This window comes from Notolabrus celidotus, chromosome 6 (genome assembly GCF_009762535.1).
Source record: "Notolabrus celidotus isolate fNotCel1 chromosome 6, fNotCel1.pri, whole genome shotgun sequence".
Classification (NCBI taxonomy): Eukaryota; Metazoa; Chordata; class Actinopteri; order Labriformes; family Labridae; genus Notolabrus; species Notolabrus celidotus.
In genome coordinates, this window is record NC_048277.1 from 23,796,890 (window position 1) to 23,814,067 (window position 17,178).

General features: G+C 42.0%; 1 protein-coding gene across 1 annotated transcript in view; it reads right to left on the bottom strand.

Moving 5' to 3' along the window:
• syt7a (synaptotagmin VIIa) overlaps window positions 1-17,178 on the bottom strand; it is a 109,626-nt gene that overhangs the window by 28,981 nt on the left and 63,467 nt on the right. Inside the window, exons 3-5 of the mRNA XM_034685136.1 lie at window positions 9,827-9,906; window positions 8,330-8,464; window positions 960-1,127 (exon numbers count right to left, since the gene is read on the bottom strand). Of these exons, the coding sequence (XP_034541027.1) occupies window positions 960-1,127; window positions 8,330-8,464; window positions 9,827-9,906 (383 nt within the window). The remainder of the gene's footprint in view (window positions 1-959; window positions 1,128-8,329; window positions 8,465-9,826; window positions 9,907-17,178) is intronic.

Below are 17,178 nucleotides of genomic sequence, written 5' to 3' on the forward strand. Positions count from 1 at the left end.
ACGAGGCTTTCAGTGTGCAATTTATGATATTTACAAATAAAAAGAATGAAAAGGTCAACAGTGGGTTTTTACAGACATGAAACGGAAGAGAAAAGAAGAGAATCAGACGATTGGTTTTACAGGGTAACAGAAAGATGGAGGGAGCGATGGGAGTGATAACGACAGTGGGTGACGACGGAGGAGAGACAGAAAATGGGGTGTGAGACACAACACAAGAGACACAGACACTTATAGCAGCCTGAAAATAGAATCCAATTATAGACAGGGGGGGCAAAAAGAAAGATGAGAGAAGAGGAGGAATGAGGAGTGAGGTAGTGATGAGCGTAAATGTGTTGTGGAGGAAGAAATCACAGGCACGAGGTGCCAAAGGAAGGTGTAGAAAATCACCAAGAACTGAAAATTAACTGCCTCATTTACAGCACACTGAATATAGACTCTAAATCATGTCAGACATCATGGCTGTGGGACACATGCAGTCAGTAAGCAACATGCAGTTCACATTTCAGCTTAAGTTTTAATTAAAAGGCGTGTCGGCATGGTATGAGGCACTATTTCAGGCAGTGTGGGAAAATGAGACTATTTTGGTTGCATCTTTTTGAAAGTACACTTGCAGGCAGTGCAGTTCCTCGCATAAATAAATCATCCTCTCCTGCAGAGTTACACAGGAGCAGCTGGGGTTTGAGTCAGTGTGATACAGCTCCAGCAACTATTGTTATCTTCTCAGGATGACGAAAGATCACATCTCCCCGGCGCTCACGCTTTGATCTGTGCCTACACGCTCACCTTGAAACATGAGCTGCACCTTCCTGCTGAACTTGACCTCGAAAACTGATTCATTCATCTAATCATAGCTGCTGTGAGGTAACAACTCGTAGGAATAGCATTGTGATGACGTGTTTTGCTGTTACTTTTCTATGACTGAAATGTTTGCCTTTGTTTCTGCTCGGTTCCGAACTCACTCGCTGGGTCTCAGTCCTCCGGAGTGCATGTGTCCCTGGACGGTCTGCCACCTCCCGGCCTTCACTCCCTCTGTCACCATGCTCTTCACGCTGTCACTGCGATTAGGACCCCCCCCATCATCCCCATGCCCAGTGGCTGCCCCCTTCTGACCCCCTGACACTGCCCCACTGAGAGACAGAGACAGGGGTGCGGGAGGTCCCATGCCAGACAGAGATTACAGCGGAGAGAGAATAACAACGGGCAGAGGAGAAAAAGATCAAAGAGTGTGAGAAAGATGACAAAAACACACCAACACACACACAAAAAGGAGAGTAGATTGAGCAACCACATGGTTAAAGAGGTAAGACAGATCAGTAGAGTGTGTGAGGGGGCAGGACTGGTTTTCCAGGCCAAGTGAGAGGCAGGTAGATGAAAAGGTCTGGAGTCCAGTGTGGAGGACGAGAGGGATGGGGGTGAGGAGTGCAGAGAGGAAAAGAAGAAGAGGAGGAAGAGAAGAATACAGAGGGAGCCTGTGGAGGGTGGAAAACCAGCAAGCGGTCACTCCTTTGGGCCTCAGAGGACCAATACTACAGCTGCCAGCATTCACTAGCGGCAACAGAGTGTGGACTCGGGTTATTTAGTTTTCATTCTCTTGTTCAGTTGGCCATTTGAGGTTTGAAATGTGCTGCTATAGAAGCCAATTTAACAGCAGCAACTTGGAGGGGACTGAAGTGCCTCATGAGCAAATATTTGGGAAGCCATCCAATGTGATATTTGGTTGAATACTCATACATTTGTTCCTGTAAGACATTGATTACTCTATTTTTAGGGTCCTAATGTTCATTCTCTCATTTTTCAAAGATCCATTTGTCATTTGATCCCCCACTTAGCGTCAATAACAGTAAACAGGAAGCGGTAAAATACCTGCACCACACACGAGAAAGAATCTTAACAGCGATCTAATCATATCGACCTCCAAAAGAGCTCAGGAGTAATGCCACTCGATTCATATTTCATCTCAAACATGTCTTCAGTTTTAAAATGTCATGTCTTCTCAGTAAGCAGTGCTGATCAAAAATAAAGCACTGTAGTGCCCTCTGGTGACATGACTACATTTCATTAATATGCATGTTGCTCCTGCTCCAGGTGACACAAAATAAAAAGGCACAGAGGAGGTTGTCGCCTGGTGTGTACGTGTAGGGATCAGTGAAGGAATGAGGGGGGTGGTGTTACACTTGTATCATGTCTCTTTGAAGGTCACCTTTCACATTTAATTCTGACCGATTGACCTGACAGAGCACGAGGAGAAGTCATCAATCACAGCAGCAGCATGGATGACACCGCTACGGTCAACACACGGTCTCGTATATCGAGCTGTGGCACAAGGTGAACGTCCCTAATCTTTATTAAAAGTAGGATCACATAAATAACTCGGTCTATGAACATCTGAGGGTCTTTACAGGGAAATCACACTCACTTATCAATCCTGTTTTTGACTCAACTCCACAGAGGGAAGGAGTGATTTACAAAGAAATATAGCCACATATCCTGTGACAGCTTTTCATTTCAGAGCCATCAGATTGATTAGATAAAGGATAATATATAGTAAATATAAATCATCAAAACTGATGCCTACATTTGAAGAATGGATGATGTCAATTCAACACAATCATTTTTCTGACTTGTGTCATGACTGTAGATGGCATCCAATAAATAACAAGCCCCATATTAAAAAATGTGACCCCTGATCCAATAAGTCCTTAAAGATGGAGATTGATCGAGCAGGTTAGTTAGCAACCTGTTTGACAGATGACACCAAGTGCTATTTCAGAGATTGAAGGCTGCTGATCTCGAGAGAATCCCAAACAGGAAATAACTGAGCTGTCTGCTGGCTTTAGCAGCGCAATGTTAGGGGCTTCAAGTAGTCTGTTGAAAAATCTTGGGCCCCTGTTTCAAGCACACAGTCTAAAGCATGTAGCACAAAGTTAATTAAGACGTGTCGGACCACCTTTTGGTTGTTCAGCAACTCATGATCAAGGTGCTAAGTGAGGTACAGGGCGCAAAGAGATGGGTTAAATCCCTAGATTATCCATAGGTGTATTTTGGTTGTAACATAAATCAAATCAGCCAGTCTTCTCTTGTTTTGTTAAAGAGCCAGGTGTGCCTACAGGAAATTTGTCGGCTGTGTTTCCTTTATGACTAGGAATGCTGCAGTTTACCTCTGGATGTGTGCAACAAGAAGAGGAAGGTGTGTTTCTGTTTAAAGGCCTTCCTATCTTACTAATGTGCCCTAGATCTTTCCTTTCCCCCTCCGATCTGTCCAAAGTCATCCATGCTTTTATTTTTTCACGTCTTGATAATTGTTATGCACTTTGAACAGGTATCAGTCAGAGCTCCCTCCACAGACTCCAACTAGTTCAAAATGCAGCCGCTCAGATTTTAACAGGCACATCAAAATATCAACACATCACTCCTGTCCTCGCCAGCTCACATTGGCTGCCAGTTTTTTATTGTGTCGATTTTAAGATTTTATTGATTACTTTTAAAATTTTAAATGGACAGGCCCCACCTATTAAAGAGACCTTTTAACCCCCTATGTGCCTGGGCGGCCCCTCAGGTCTGTGGATGAATCTCTGCTGGTTGTGCCAAGATCCCGCCTTAAAACAAAAGGTGACTGGGCCTTTTCAATCAGAGCTCCAAGACTGTGGAACTCCCTGCCACTGACAATTAGACAGCCCAAAACCTTAACTGCTTTTAAATCCTCACTAAAAAAAATTTTTTTTTATATGAAAAGTCATTTCTCCACCCCTAATTCACGAATTTGCTCTGCATTCAGATGTCTTGTTTTGCTTCTGTCTTTCCCTCCTGTTTGCATGCTTTGTAATTCTCTGCTTTTTTGTTGTGAAGCACTTTGTAACCTTGTTAAGAAAAGTGCTGTATAAATAAAGTTTATTATTATTATTATTATTTTTATTATTATTATTATTATTTTTATTTTTATTTTTTTATTATTATTTTTATTATAAATCTCGACAAACATAGACTTAAGACAAGGTTTTTGCACCAGTTTGGCCTAGAGGTAGATTTGCGTGCCCCATGTGCAGAGGCTGGGGTCCTCAGGTTTGGATTACAGCCCATGGCTTTTTGCTGCATGCTGCTCCCAACTACCTCTTCTCTTTTCTGTTCTATCCACTGTCCTGTTTTCTCATTGGGTGCATAGAAGCCAAAAAATAAAACTCTGGAAAAATAGAAAGAAAGCAACACGCCACCTGTGTGCCTGTCCACACAATATTCAAAGACCAACATTTCAGTGGGGGCAAACGTAGGGGCACAGTGCTATTTACACACTGTGTGTGTGTGCTGGGCCGGAAGATGACAACTGAGTCGGTTGGAAAAAGGTAATGACGGGTAAAAGATAGAGCCATTAATGTTTATAATGTTCCATTTTAATTAAAAAGTTTTCAGAGCTCACGCAGTACTTAACAAAAAAAAAGAAAAAAAAAATTACTGCAGAGAAATATTTCACCTTTTTTTTTTGATGGACAGGAAAAAAATCTCTGAAAGGCCGAACCTGATGAAAAACAACTTTATCGACAATGAACGGCAACCTTGAGGGTTTTTCTCTTTTTTAAAATTTGAACTTCTTCAAACACAAGCTCCAGGATTTAAACTTGGTCTTCTGAGATCAGCAGCCGTCATCTCCTGGTTGAGGCTTTAGACAGCAATCCATTTATCCACTGTGCTCTTAAGCACACTACTGCCTCCTTTTCTCCAGGCAATTTAACAGCAGAGTCCTCAACAGCTGGGTCTATTAAAGATGACCAGTTATTAGAGAGTTTATCGGACGGGTGCCTGGTAGCAGAATGTCTAAGCTCGGAGTCCTCTCTGCGCCCGGGGGGAGATAAGTCTGACCTTGCTAAGGCTTTATTGGATTCAAGTGCTTGGTGAGTTAAAAAACGACTTTTATTGCATCAGGTGAAATCGCTGTTACTTTATCTCCCAGTATGATAGACAACAGACACAGTTCAAGTGCTCCTGTGTTAGTGCGGCACATATTAGATAATAGGTTGATGGGGGTCAGAGAGAAGCCACAGATGGATGTAAACCACAGGTGAACACTGGCACCAACACTGCAACCTGGTTTAACGGTCAACCCTCCACAACAACAACAACAGCAACAACAAATTTCAGTTCACACGAAGAGCACGAGAAAAGACAGATTACAGAGAAGGTGGGTTAAAGTATACATGTCTCTAAGGAGAGAAAGGCTACGAGGGTTGTCCGTCTCCATGGTTACACCCCATGGGAGAGAGGTGAGAGGTTAGAGGTCAGGAGTTAGTGGGAGCAGAAGCAGGGCTGTAGGGAGTGGGGGGGCGTCTGAGAGCGGCCTCAGTGTTCATTAAAAAGGTGACGGGTTATGAGGAGCAGCGGCAGGAATTAGCCCCAGGATGCTATCAGGCTCTGCTGCAGTGATGGTCGGATGGCTGTCGTGGGGATGCTGTTAATGTGTGTGTATGACATTTTTCTACACTCACATTTCCAAGCAGATTATGACTAATCATTAGTAACCGTTTCTGCCCTCCAGCGTGCCAACATTGGGTGAATTTTTATTGATGTCGTTATACTATTGTTGATGGGAATCACATTAAAAAACAATAGTAGGTCTAGAAATGTGAAGTTTATGTAAATTGCAGCACTGTGGCATTTATAGAGCGAGCGTTTGTAAAAGGCTTTTGGCTAAAAATCCCTGGTAGCTCTGGAATCAAATTTTGTCCTTAGAGAAATAAAAATAATAGAGATTGTAAAAGTAGGTGGATTTAAAGGGATAGTCCTGTTTTTTTTTGAGGTGGTTGTATGAGGTATTTATCCATAACAGTTAGCAAGGCAAGTTCCCACACAGAAGCTAAGCTACTCACCGCTTCAGATAAAGACACAAGACACATACTTCAGCCCCTTAAAAACAATCCTTCTGGGGCACTGGTGGACTAGCGGTCTAAGCGCCCCACATACAGAGGCAACAGTCCTCTTCGCAGGGGTCGCCGGTTCAATTCCTGCTCGGTCAACAATTTCCTGCATGTCTTCCCCCGCTCTCTACTCCCCACATTTCCTGTCTCTCTTCAGCTGTCCTATCAAATAAAGGCAAAAAGGCCAAATATTGAACTTAAAAAAAACAATCCCACCTTCAAGACAACATTTTAGTTTATGTCTGCTATAATTCCAGATATTTTTAGCTGCTTCCTCTCTTTGTAAAGACTTTTCCTTTAAGACTAAATTTTTGAACCACCACAGCTCTGCAGTCTTCAGTATCTAATCAGCTGTTTGGGTCAGTGGTTATTAGAAGAGACATCACATAAAGAGACACAGTATTATGGAAATATTTATTTTCCGCAGAACATAGAAGAATACATTTTTGTAGATAAGACTGGCCTATAGAGGGACAATGGTTGTTCAGTGAGTGTTTCATTCACACACACAATACTTAGCATTGTTGTGTACAGCAGAGCTCTTCAGCAAGGGTCCAGCTGGATTATTTGGCACCATTACCCCGCTTTCTTAATGATCACCTGGTTGTGTTAAATACTTGATGCTGATTGGTCAAAACCCCATAACAACTGATTCATTCTGAGAAGCAAGAGCAACACCAGAGACAACTCTGCATAAAGGAATACAGGAACATTTCACCTCCACTTGTTGCCACTGAGACTAAAACATAAATTTCTGTTAGCTTTCTAAATCCATCGGCTAAACAAAGTGAAGGATATGTTAATATTGTTTGCTGTCCTGCGATGGCAGCAGAGCTGGTAAGTGCTCCTGTAAGTGGCTGATCACTGCAAAGCAACTTGCACTATAAGCGGCACTGATAACAGCAACAGTGTTAAAAGTAGTGCCATTTGAGTTGTTTTTGTCTAACTGCTGGAAACTGCAAAGCCTCAAGAGGAAACTTAAACTTAAGACTTACCTTTTTAATCAAGCTTTTAATTTGGAGTAGTTTATTTTTAGCCCTGGACAGCTTTATTATTTTAATTATTTTAATTATTATTTTAATCATTATTATTTTAATCATTGCTTTAACATATATTTATCTTATATAATTATTTATTTATGTATTTATTTCTTGTGTTCATCTGACCTTATTTTTAACTTTTCTTTCCACTATTACTTATTTTATCAATTTTACTGTATTGATTTTATTTTATTTTGAAGTATTTTATTTATAATCAAGCCTTTTACAATTTTACCATTGCTGTTGTTTTCTGTCTCTGTTATTCTGTGAAGCACTTTGGGCTGCATGTTTTTATGTATGAAAGGTGCTATATAAATAAAGTTGAGTTGAGTTGAGTTGAGAAAGTCCCAACATCACCTTCAATAGAAATTTGAAGTTTAATGTGATTTATTAAATAAGCAGGCTAATGTTTAAACTTGTGGATTGAAATTTTCAGTTTAATGTTAACCCATCCTGCGAGCAGGCTGATAAGAATCTGTTGCCATTAAAGCGCCACTATCGTAGATTTATTTTACGTTGTATCAATACATGCATTTTAAATCAATAATATCATCTCTTAATCAATGTTTTATTTCATTTTTTTTTAATAACTTTAGTTGGTAGCTGGCCCCTCAGGCTGAGACAAAACCCCTCTGTTTTGCTTCAGACTCCTGCTCACTGTGTCGGGATTCTAATCCGCATAACCACCTACTCACTAAAAATGATCTCTTACTTGGTTTTGCATAATCCTCTCCAGAAAAATGGTCAGTGCAGACATGGAGTTGCCTCATTGTTGCACATGCAGTGTTGGTGAAAAACACAAGAACGCTTCAGAAAGTGAAGGTTGATTTCTGTCTGTGCCGGCCATGAGGCTTTCTGACCCACACAGCTGAGATATGTCAGAATACATCACAAGGCATGTGTGGGAATACAGAGCCATTATAGGGAAAGATGCATGGTACTAAAGATAAGGGCCTTTTACTCAAAGGTGAGGCAGTAAAAGTACTAAAACACAGCATACGCTTCAATTAAAATGTTGTTTTACATGTAGGACTTTTTAAAGTGGTACTTGTGACCCTTTCTGCAGATGTACATAGTTAGCTTCCATATGGCAACTCAAGCCGACTTCCCCAGTAACACTTACTATTGATGAATACCTCATACAACGCAACACCAATCGCACGCACTCTCCCTTTAATAAGTGTCCACATCCAATGGTTTAATTTGATGAGAGGTTAATCATTATGACAGCTAAAAAAAGGGGAAAGGCGTGAGGAAGGCAGAGGTTAGGAATGCACAAAGGTAAAGGAAGATGCAGGAAGGGGGGAAGTGAAGGTTGCACAGCCCCTGCCTCGTTACAGCCCTGCTCAGGTGGAAGTCTCTTACCAACCTTGGACCAAGACTCACTTGAGTGTGAGGCGGTGATCTCCATATGGGGCATAGGGAGAAATGTTAAGTACGAACTCCTTGGGTGGATAGGAGCTCCACCTCTGCTGCACTGTGCTGCTGTCATTGTTATTCCAAAAGTCTCTGTCTAGATCACTGCGGCCAAAGAGAGAGACAGGTCAGAGCAACACAACCATGGACAGCCTTGGCACCAACCAACTGTATGCATCAGGAGCCTGCTGCTTTTGGAGACTGCAAGGGCTTGGTGAGGAAGAAGGTCGGCCACACTGCTGCACCACACAAGATTAACAATTCCTCACAAGAAGTTAAATATCATCATATTGGACCAATTTGAAAATAAAAATAGGGGGCAGCCTGGAGGAGAGAGGCATTCACAAAAGCATTTCATAAAGCAATGTGCTGCGGCAAAGACACAGAGAAAGAGATAGGCAGCAAGAAAAGAGGAAGTCATAATCTGATGAATACACACAGCATGTGATTACATTCTGATTATCTAGCACGGCACCACTGACAACACACATTTGCGTAAACATTCAGAAGTCTGGGTCCCATCCTTTGGCGTGAGCATGAACACATGAGACACAAGGCAGAGAGAAAAATCGCACACAGTCAAAGTAGAGGAGGAAAAGGTGATCAGAATCACTCATGTCATACAAGTCACACAGCAGAGGTCAGAGGTGCAGCACAGGGACAGAGCCAGGAGAGAAAAGGCAATGCACGAAGAGAAAGAGTTTGAAGCTGAGATGACCAACAAGAGCACAGCAGCAATCAGCTGGAGCCAGTGAGAAAGGAAATGCAAAAAAATTTAAGAGAACAAGGACCTTAAGTCAGAACACATTCATGTTTCCATCTTAAAACTGTCATTGCAGATTAAAAGTAATACAGACATTCAAATACGCCTGTGGCAACAGCAGTTTATAGAGAAGAAGTAGTGATGAGCAGGTTAAAGGAGACATTTTGTGGAATAAAGCACTGTACTTAGCATTACAAAGCTGACATTTTCTGGTTCTGACCTATCGTCCTGTTTCATCAAGCACAGAAAATACCTTAATCTTAGTTTGAGCCCTGTAAGAAATGTTAGATCAAAATCCTGCCAAATATTTAAACTCCAACATCGCAAAGAGCTCAAGCCCCACTCCACTCCGTTTATTTCATCATTCTAAGCAGTGCAGAGGCGTGGCTAAAAACCCTGCACTTAAGGGAAACCTATCTTACGACCTATAAGATAAGTGCAGGAGCAGACTGATCCAGCCAAAAGCTTCACAGGTAAGATAATGCAGATTTAATCTATGCTGATTAAATCACTAACCTTTCCTTTAATGTCTGCCCGAACATGCTCTTGCAGAGATCGGACTCTTAACGATAAAAAATCAACACAGCAGGCTTCGTTTTCCGCCCTGCCTGCCTGTGCAGTTTATATCAAGGGACTCCAAGCTGAACCAAATGTAGTTCATTATCACCAGATCATTCTTCCCAAACCAGTTACTAGGCACTTACTTGATGGCTTTCTTCTCCCCTCGCCCACGTGCCGAGTCTGGAGTGTCTGCTGTTTCCACTCCTGGCTTATTCCTCTTCCCCTTGAGCCAAACGGAGGGAGGGGATGACAGAGAGAGCACAGACACAAAAGGTTAGCTTGTTTTTTTTCCCCTTTGAAGCTGTGTTTTTGCTTTACTAATTTGAAGTGTAAATGCCTCTCCTATTATCTCAGGAACACTGTGGCACCAGTCCTTTGCCCGATGGTCTCCTGATTACACTCATCAAAGTCAAATCAAATCTGCTGTGGAGAGCCATCTCTGACTATGATTATCATTCGCACCACCCTGAAATTTACATGGCAATTGCCTCTTTAAGGTAATCTGCCGGGTGCTGGAGAGAAGCCTCTAAAAAGTCCTGCACCAGCCTGATTTCAAACAGCTAGAGCATGACCTGCTATAAGCATGGAAATAATTGTGATTTAAAGGCTCTTCGTAAAGTGAGGTGTGCTGGGCGCATCCTACTGGAAAAGCTCATTACAGTTAAAGGTGTTTCACACATGTCACAATGCAGGTAATCTCTATTGATACTTTGCTGAAGTGGGACAGGGATTGGATGAGTCTAAAGCGGCCCCATCATCAACACTTTCCTGAAAGTGATGCATTGGTACACAACGTAGATGGGCAAAGATTCTCCTCCAGGAAGTAAGTGGGAGTAAAACACACTGAGCTGCCATCATAGCTTGGCTCAGACAATTGGATCTTAAGTTGGCTAAAGGGCAACTTCCTGTGGTCCTCCTGCGTCTTGGGTGCTAAGCACTGAGTTTGAGGCTGAAAAGTTGGACTATATTGATGGACGAGTGAGGCAGTCCTCCAGCTTCCACTTTACTCTTGTAGTACGCTTTCAAGACAAGTTTACTGAAATCGACTGCTACCAAACCGCACTGCTTGATCTCACTGTTTAGTCCTCCCACGGGTTGTGCCGATCCTCTCCATCCTGGCCTGTTCTGAAATTACATTTGTAATTTCACTTGGAAGAATTAAACCACTTGGTAGGCCAAAGACTTCATTATAGAGTGAATTTGTTACAGCACCATAATGAAGCACACCCTCCATCACAACTTTGTACCTTTACATTGATTCTACTCTGGTGGTATACTGGTGTCACAGTGTCTGATGTCATTTTGGGTCAAGGCATTGTGGAAGCACAAGAGGTAAACACACAGCCAAAGCTGCTAATAGACCATAGACTGTAAAAAAAAATGGACGTCCGATCGCTCGGCTGGAAGTGAAGCTTCCACAAAAACTGCTCCCCCTGGTGGCTGGCTGCAGTATAGGTCAAAAACTCTGTCTCCCCCATGCATTTGAATGGAGCTGCGGTCAAACTTTAAAAAATAAATACACGTCGTACAAATGTTTCTCATATCTGTATGCTGTGGTGATATGTAGTTATTATATGACTGTTTTTTGTTCAAGGCCTCTTTTTTCTGAAAAGTTTATTTTTCGTTAGTTATTAGAGGTTAAAAAAACGTGGTTTTACTTCCAGATTTGCTTTGATTGACAGCTGCCGTAGAGAGAAACTCCTTAGGACCTCGGGATGGTATGCTGTAGGGCTGAGCTCATTACCGTGGAAACACACAAATTCCCTACTGCACAGACTCTGGCTGCAGAAAATGTACAAGATATCTGCATTCTGGAATGGGATATTTTGGCTTCAAAACCAAAAACCTCTTCAATGGGAAGAGGATTAGCGACGCTGTCCATTTTATGTACAGTCTGATACACACATGTTCAGACATGTACACCCTGCCTGATCTGTGATATGGTTTTGCCTAGATTGGCATGGCATAGCATATGGATTCAATTAACATAATAAGCTGATGACAATCTTTAATTTCATTTTTGTATTTCAGTTTGTATTCCTGTCACCAATTTTCTGTTGTCCAGGGCACAGATCCTGCCAAACTCTTTTCAGAGGTAACAAAAACAAACAAAAACAGCCGTTGCTTGAAGCAGTTGATTTAACATTTGTTGATCAAAGAAATAGACTCATAACAGAGCTCTCACTTCTGTTTGTGTACTTTTAATAATTTATGCGAGTTTATCCTACTCATTATTGATGTCATACTTGTTGTTAATCTTACAAGCTACCTAGCTAGCTTGTAATCATTCTAGCTAGCAAAATGTGTGGAAAGACCTTTACACTCTGCCCTCCTAACTTCTAATGGGAAGTTGTATCTTCAACAATGAGAAACAACCACTAACAGACACAATATCAGACCTATAGAAATGGCTGAACAAATGCAAGATTTGAAGCACTAGCTAACATCCAGAAATGGTTGGCTAGGAAAGTTCAGAAGTAACTAATGTCCTCTTTGTTTAGATGGAAATTTAAATTCCGACACAGCCTACATACAAGTTTAGATCCAAGTACTGCGCCATAGTACGAGATGCTACCTGTCATCTGAGCTTGTTTACATCAGGGTAGTAGAGCATTATAGCATTATGGCAGTAGCCATTTACCAGAGCTACAGCACCTGTTAGTGGCAGTTGGCTGTGCTAGCTTCTACATAACATTTCACCAGCATGTCAGGCCTACATTTATGAAAAATATTGCTAACCATTTGTTGAACCTACTAGGACTTCTGGTGCGGATTAGCGAGGGTGACAATGGTTAATTGTCCAGTCGACTGAACAAGCAATCCCCTAACCAAAACTGTTGTGCAAATTCTAAACTCCTCCCACTGGCTGTGAATTTTTGCTGTAAATTATTTTTGCTGTAGATTATGACGTTGAATGGATGTGTAAAAATCAGGACACATTCAACAGGGTTATCCAGGGAACAGGTAATGTTTAAAAGCCTTACAGGTAAAGCAGATTATCTGTTATAATGACTCAAAGAGTCGTGGTTTACTGACCAGTTTAAGTATACATTTTCTTGAGCTACTTTTTGTGTTACATCACTGTGGAGGCATTTTTTCCAAGGCAAGCAAATTAACTTGTCTCTGTGAGAGGTGAAAAAAAACTGGCCTCTGGCCTGAGTTCAGTATGTATCGCAGGTTTGTGTAACAAGTTGAGCAAGTTTAGTACAGGTCAAGTTTTGATCTGAGCGTTTGAAGCCTCCACAAAATCAATACCTGATCAACAAGAAACACAAACAACAGGGAAGTGTTCTCCTACAGAAGCCTGCAAAAAGCTCTCTGGACACCAGTCCAATCCGAACAGACAGTATATACCCAGCATTTACCACAAGCTGTATTCAACCTGTTCTCGTAATCACAAACCCATGAAGCCAAGCACTAAGCATGAGAAAAACACAGAAAGGCAATCAGCCAGAGGTTATATATGAGCTTCTCACAGAGTCTGGATTGACTCAGATCTATATGAGGCATGCCTTGCTTATAAATAGAAGAGGCATATGAAATGCAAATTACGCCACAGCCTATACAGAGCTGAAGAACCAGCTGATGTAGACTCCATAAGTTCCAGATAACACAGATCTCATTTCAAACTAGAGTCCACACCTTTGGATGTTGTGGCTTTGGATGATGTTGGAGCAGTTACAAAGCCAGAGTTGACAAAAGCACTGCTGAGCAAAAAACGATAAAGCTCACAATGGCCCTTCAGAGCAAAAATGATATCAATCACCCACGAGGAAACAAAGCTGCTCGTCTATTGTATAATCAGCACTAACCTGAAATAGAAAGGTCAACAAATGAATAAACAGAGATGTGATGGGAACAACTAGTTTAACAGTGCAAACAAGAGGAGTGTTTGTAGTTTCAACACAGACTCCGAGATATGCTGTCTCTTTATGAACTGATATAGAAATGGAAGTGATAAGTATGTGAAATGAAGACACCCCAACATGTCAGAAGAACGTTGTCAGCCTACATTATAGACATCACTCATGATCTTTTGTCGTCTGCTTCAGGCATCTAATAGCTGTAACCAATGGCGTGCCATGCCACACAAAATTACCACTCATTATTTTCTGCACCATTTTGAAAACAGAGTCTTCCATTACAGCTTCAAAACATCAGAATGCCCAAGAGGTAGTCTTCCACACAAAAACAATCATTACAAACATGCACACTGCAATAAATACTGTATTCTTCTGTAGTAATTTCTGCAAAGGCAAAACTGTCTGGGTTTCTGTCAGGTCAGGACAAGCTATCAAAGGAAACTCATGCATCATTCAATGCTAGCCTGAAATTTTCAGGGAGGTTGGAAGACACAGAGGATGAGTGCGAGTCCAGTACACAAAAAGGGGTGAGAGCTTAAAATAGAAATCAAATTCAGAAAAAAACAAAACACGGAGGCAGCTAGCAAGAGAGTGAAACAAGGACAGAGCAGGACGGCATGAGACACAAAAGGATAGCAGGAAGGGACAGGTGTGAAAAGTGAACCGAGAGAAAACAATGAGTGACAGGAAGTCCTGAGTGGATTGGATGTGAAAACAAGGGAAAGGCTCAAACACTCTGCAGTGGGCATTGAGTCCCACAGTCCTTAATGCTATGCACGCACACACAGTCACACAAAAAGAATTACTTCAAAACCATCTCCTCTACACCTTTCCTTCAGCTCATTCAGGAGACCGGAGAATGCACACTCTGCTTTGGTCTCCCGGGAGTTGTAGAGGCAGCAGGGAGCCGAAGAGATGAACAAAACAAAGCTCAGCAGCTCTAAGAACATGACGCAAGAAACAATAATGAAAATTAGCTCAATACTCCAAATGAGGGTTAAAGCAAACCAATGGAAGAGTGAGCAATTTCCCCCTCCTCATCCTCTACTCAAATACCCTTGAAAATACTCATGCCTAATTCAAACCAGCCGCCTTTTTGTCAAAGGACAAAAGGTTTCACACGATTACAGTCTTCAGAGCTGTGTGGCTCTGAGCCGAGAGTTCAAAATAGCTCAAACTGATATGATGAACCAATTATAAGACGTATTAAAATGCCTCAAGTTGGACTAACTAAACCAATCCACTGGCAGTCTTTAACCATTAAACCTCAACGGAGCATTTTAGAAATCACAGTATTACAGTTAAGAAGAAGAAATGGGCAGGAGCACAGTCATAAAAGGGAAGCTGGATCCAAATTCACATCACTGGATCTAAATGTACAGAGCCACGACAAAAGAACAATTTAGAGTTACATCATAAACGGAGTATCTACTATATCTATATGCTTTCATTGGTACAATCTAGTGATTATGTTGTGATGTCATATTTGCAGCATGAGTAGACCTCTGCCATGGTGGCCATGTTGCACCTCCAATATCTACAGTAGCTTAGAACAGACAAACCAAACATTTGGTTTGACTAGTTTGGGCTGTTTGTATTTTTAGTTAGTGTGTCAATCGAGCTCAACAGCAATCCATTTTTCAAAACATAGTTGGAGTCTTTTGGCCATCTTTAAGGTACAGCCATAGACTCTATAATTAATGGACGTAGTATCGGCATCACCCATCTGTTTCTGAAGTCCTGTTTTGAAGCCTATTGTCTGCGGGTGCCATATAGGAAATGCTGAACACAACCTAAGGTCTGTCAAGCTAATGTGAGGTAAAGAGGCAGGCCTTTAGCCTCTTTGCTAGTAGCTATAGGGGCCCACCTGTCAGTCAAGTCAGCCATGTCCTTAAATAGGCAAAACTTTTAATCTTAATATCTTCTGAACTGCCCCATACACCTCTCACGCGCATCATTAATTCTATTTTCTTAAATTAACAAGGTCATTAGTGCGCAATATTGCTACTCCAGTCACTACACTGCAGGCACAGACACACTACATGGCAAATTATTTGCAGTATATGAATAATATTTTTTGGGGACTTATTAAGTGAAATTGGAAAATGTCCCACAGCACACCTGATCTGTCACGGCACACTAGTGTGCCTGAGTTATGAAAACGTATGTACAATTCCTAGCCACTGTTTTACGTGAGCGAATATGTTCTAAAATGTCATTCTCATAGAGTGTGGACTAATAACAAACTGTGCTATACAAATAAAAAACGTTTTATTTTGAGCCTGTTGGCTGTAAACATGTTAATTAGCTGTAATGTTGGGCAATTTAACATTTGACCTGACAGAATTCTTGGCTTTTGCAGCCAGCCTCAAATAGACACTCTAGTTCAGTCAGACAACTCACGTTTAAATTGTTTATTGTAGCAGCAAATACATATTCATGTTTGGCGCCCAGGCTCCGGCCTCATCACTCCCTGCAGATAAGTTTACATGCAGACATTGAGGAGTGATGAGCAGAACATACTAAACACCCCACGGAGCCTGCAGGTGGATGCTGGGGAGGTGGTGGGGGTGAAGAAAATTTCAGCAATAGGCATGCAGCAGCAGAAGCGTTAACAGGCAGAGGGAAAGATTGGAGATTTTCCCAGTTTAAAAAGACCGCCAATTTGAGAGGCACAGGGCAGGATTGGATGATGGTTATGAGAGTGGGACATGTGACGTGTACGGCATTGCAGCTTGAGTTGTCTGCCTGAACTAGCTCGCTATCTCTTCATTTTTCAACACTGGAGGTTGAAGTCTAAGTTAGTGGTCAACCGTTTTTGCAGATACTATATGCTGGTGTACAGTGCTTTAAATGTATATTCTTGAGTTATTTGTTAAAATGTTCGTAACCCTCCTGGTAAAAGCTTCACGCAGTAATATGGCTCATTTCCACCAAGCGGTCTGGTATGGGTCAGTCCAGTGTGGTATGGGTCGGATCAGTAAAGCCTGATCCTGTTTGCGTTTCCACAGCCAACCGTGCCCTACTTGGTGGGCGGCGTGTAAGCCGGATGCCGATAGCCGTGTCAGCTACGTAATAGCGTGACGTCATCGCAGCGCAACACAGTGTTCCCCGCTAATAAATGCAACAAAGAAGAAAAACGCGAGGAAAGTCTGCAACTCCGTGGTCGACCATGGAACGCTGTTTCTTGACGCCATTTTCCAAACAAAAAAAGTTACCTTCCCAAAGTCCACTGGAGATTTAAACATGGCGGGGTTATGTGTTGTTCTTTATTACCGCTGTTGCACGGGTAGTGACGATTCTTTCGAACAATCAATGGACTGCAGTGTTTCTATCTCCACCTTCTGGGGTTGGATCGGTATGTCTGGCACCCCAACAGAAGGGTACCAAAAAGTGGGACGGTACGGCTCGGTAATTTAGGGACCTGTCCCAGTTTTAGTCAATGGAAACGCCACAAAATGTGTGCTGTATCGAGACGAACCGAACTGAACCGCTTGGTGGTAGTCTCACTACTTTGACAAGAGAGGGCTGAAGTAGTCAGGTGTACTAGACCATGATGAATTTCTTGAATCTGTTTTAAACACTTGACTGATTCCTCTAAACACCACAGCAGGTTATGTTTTGATTCTGAA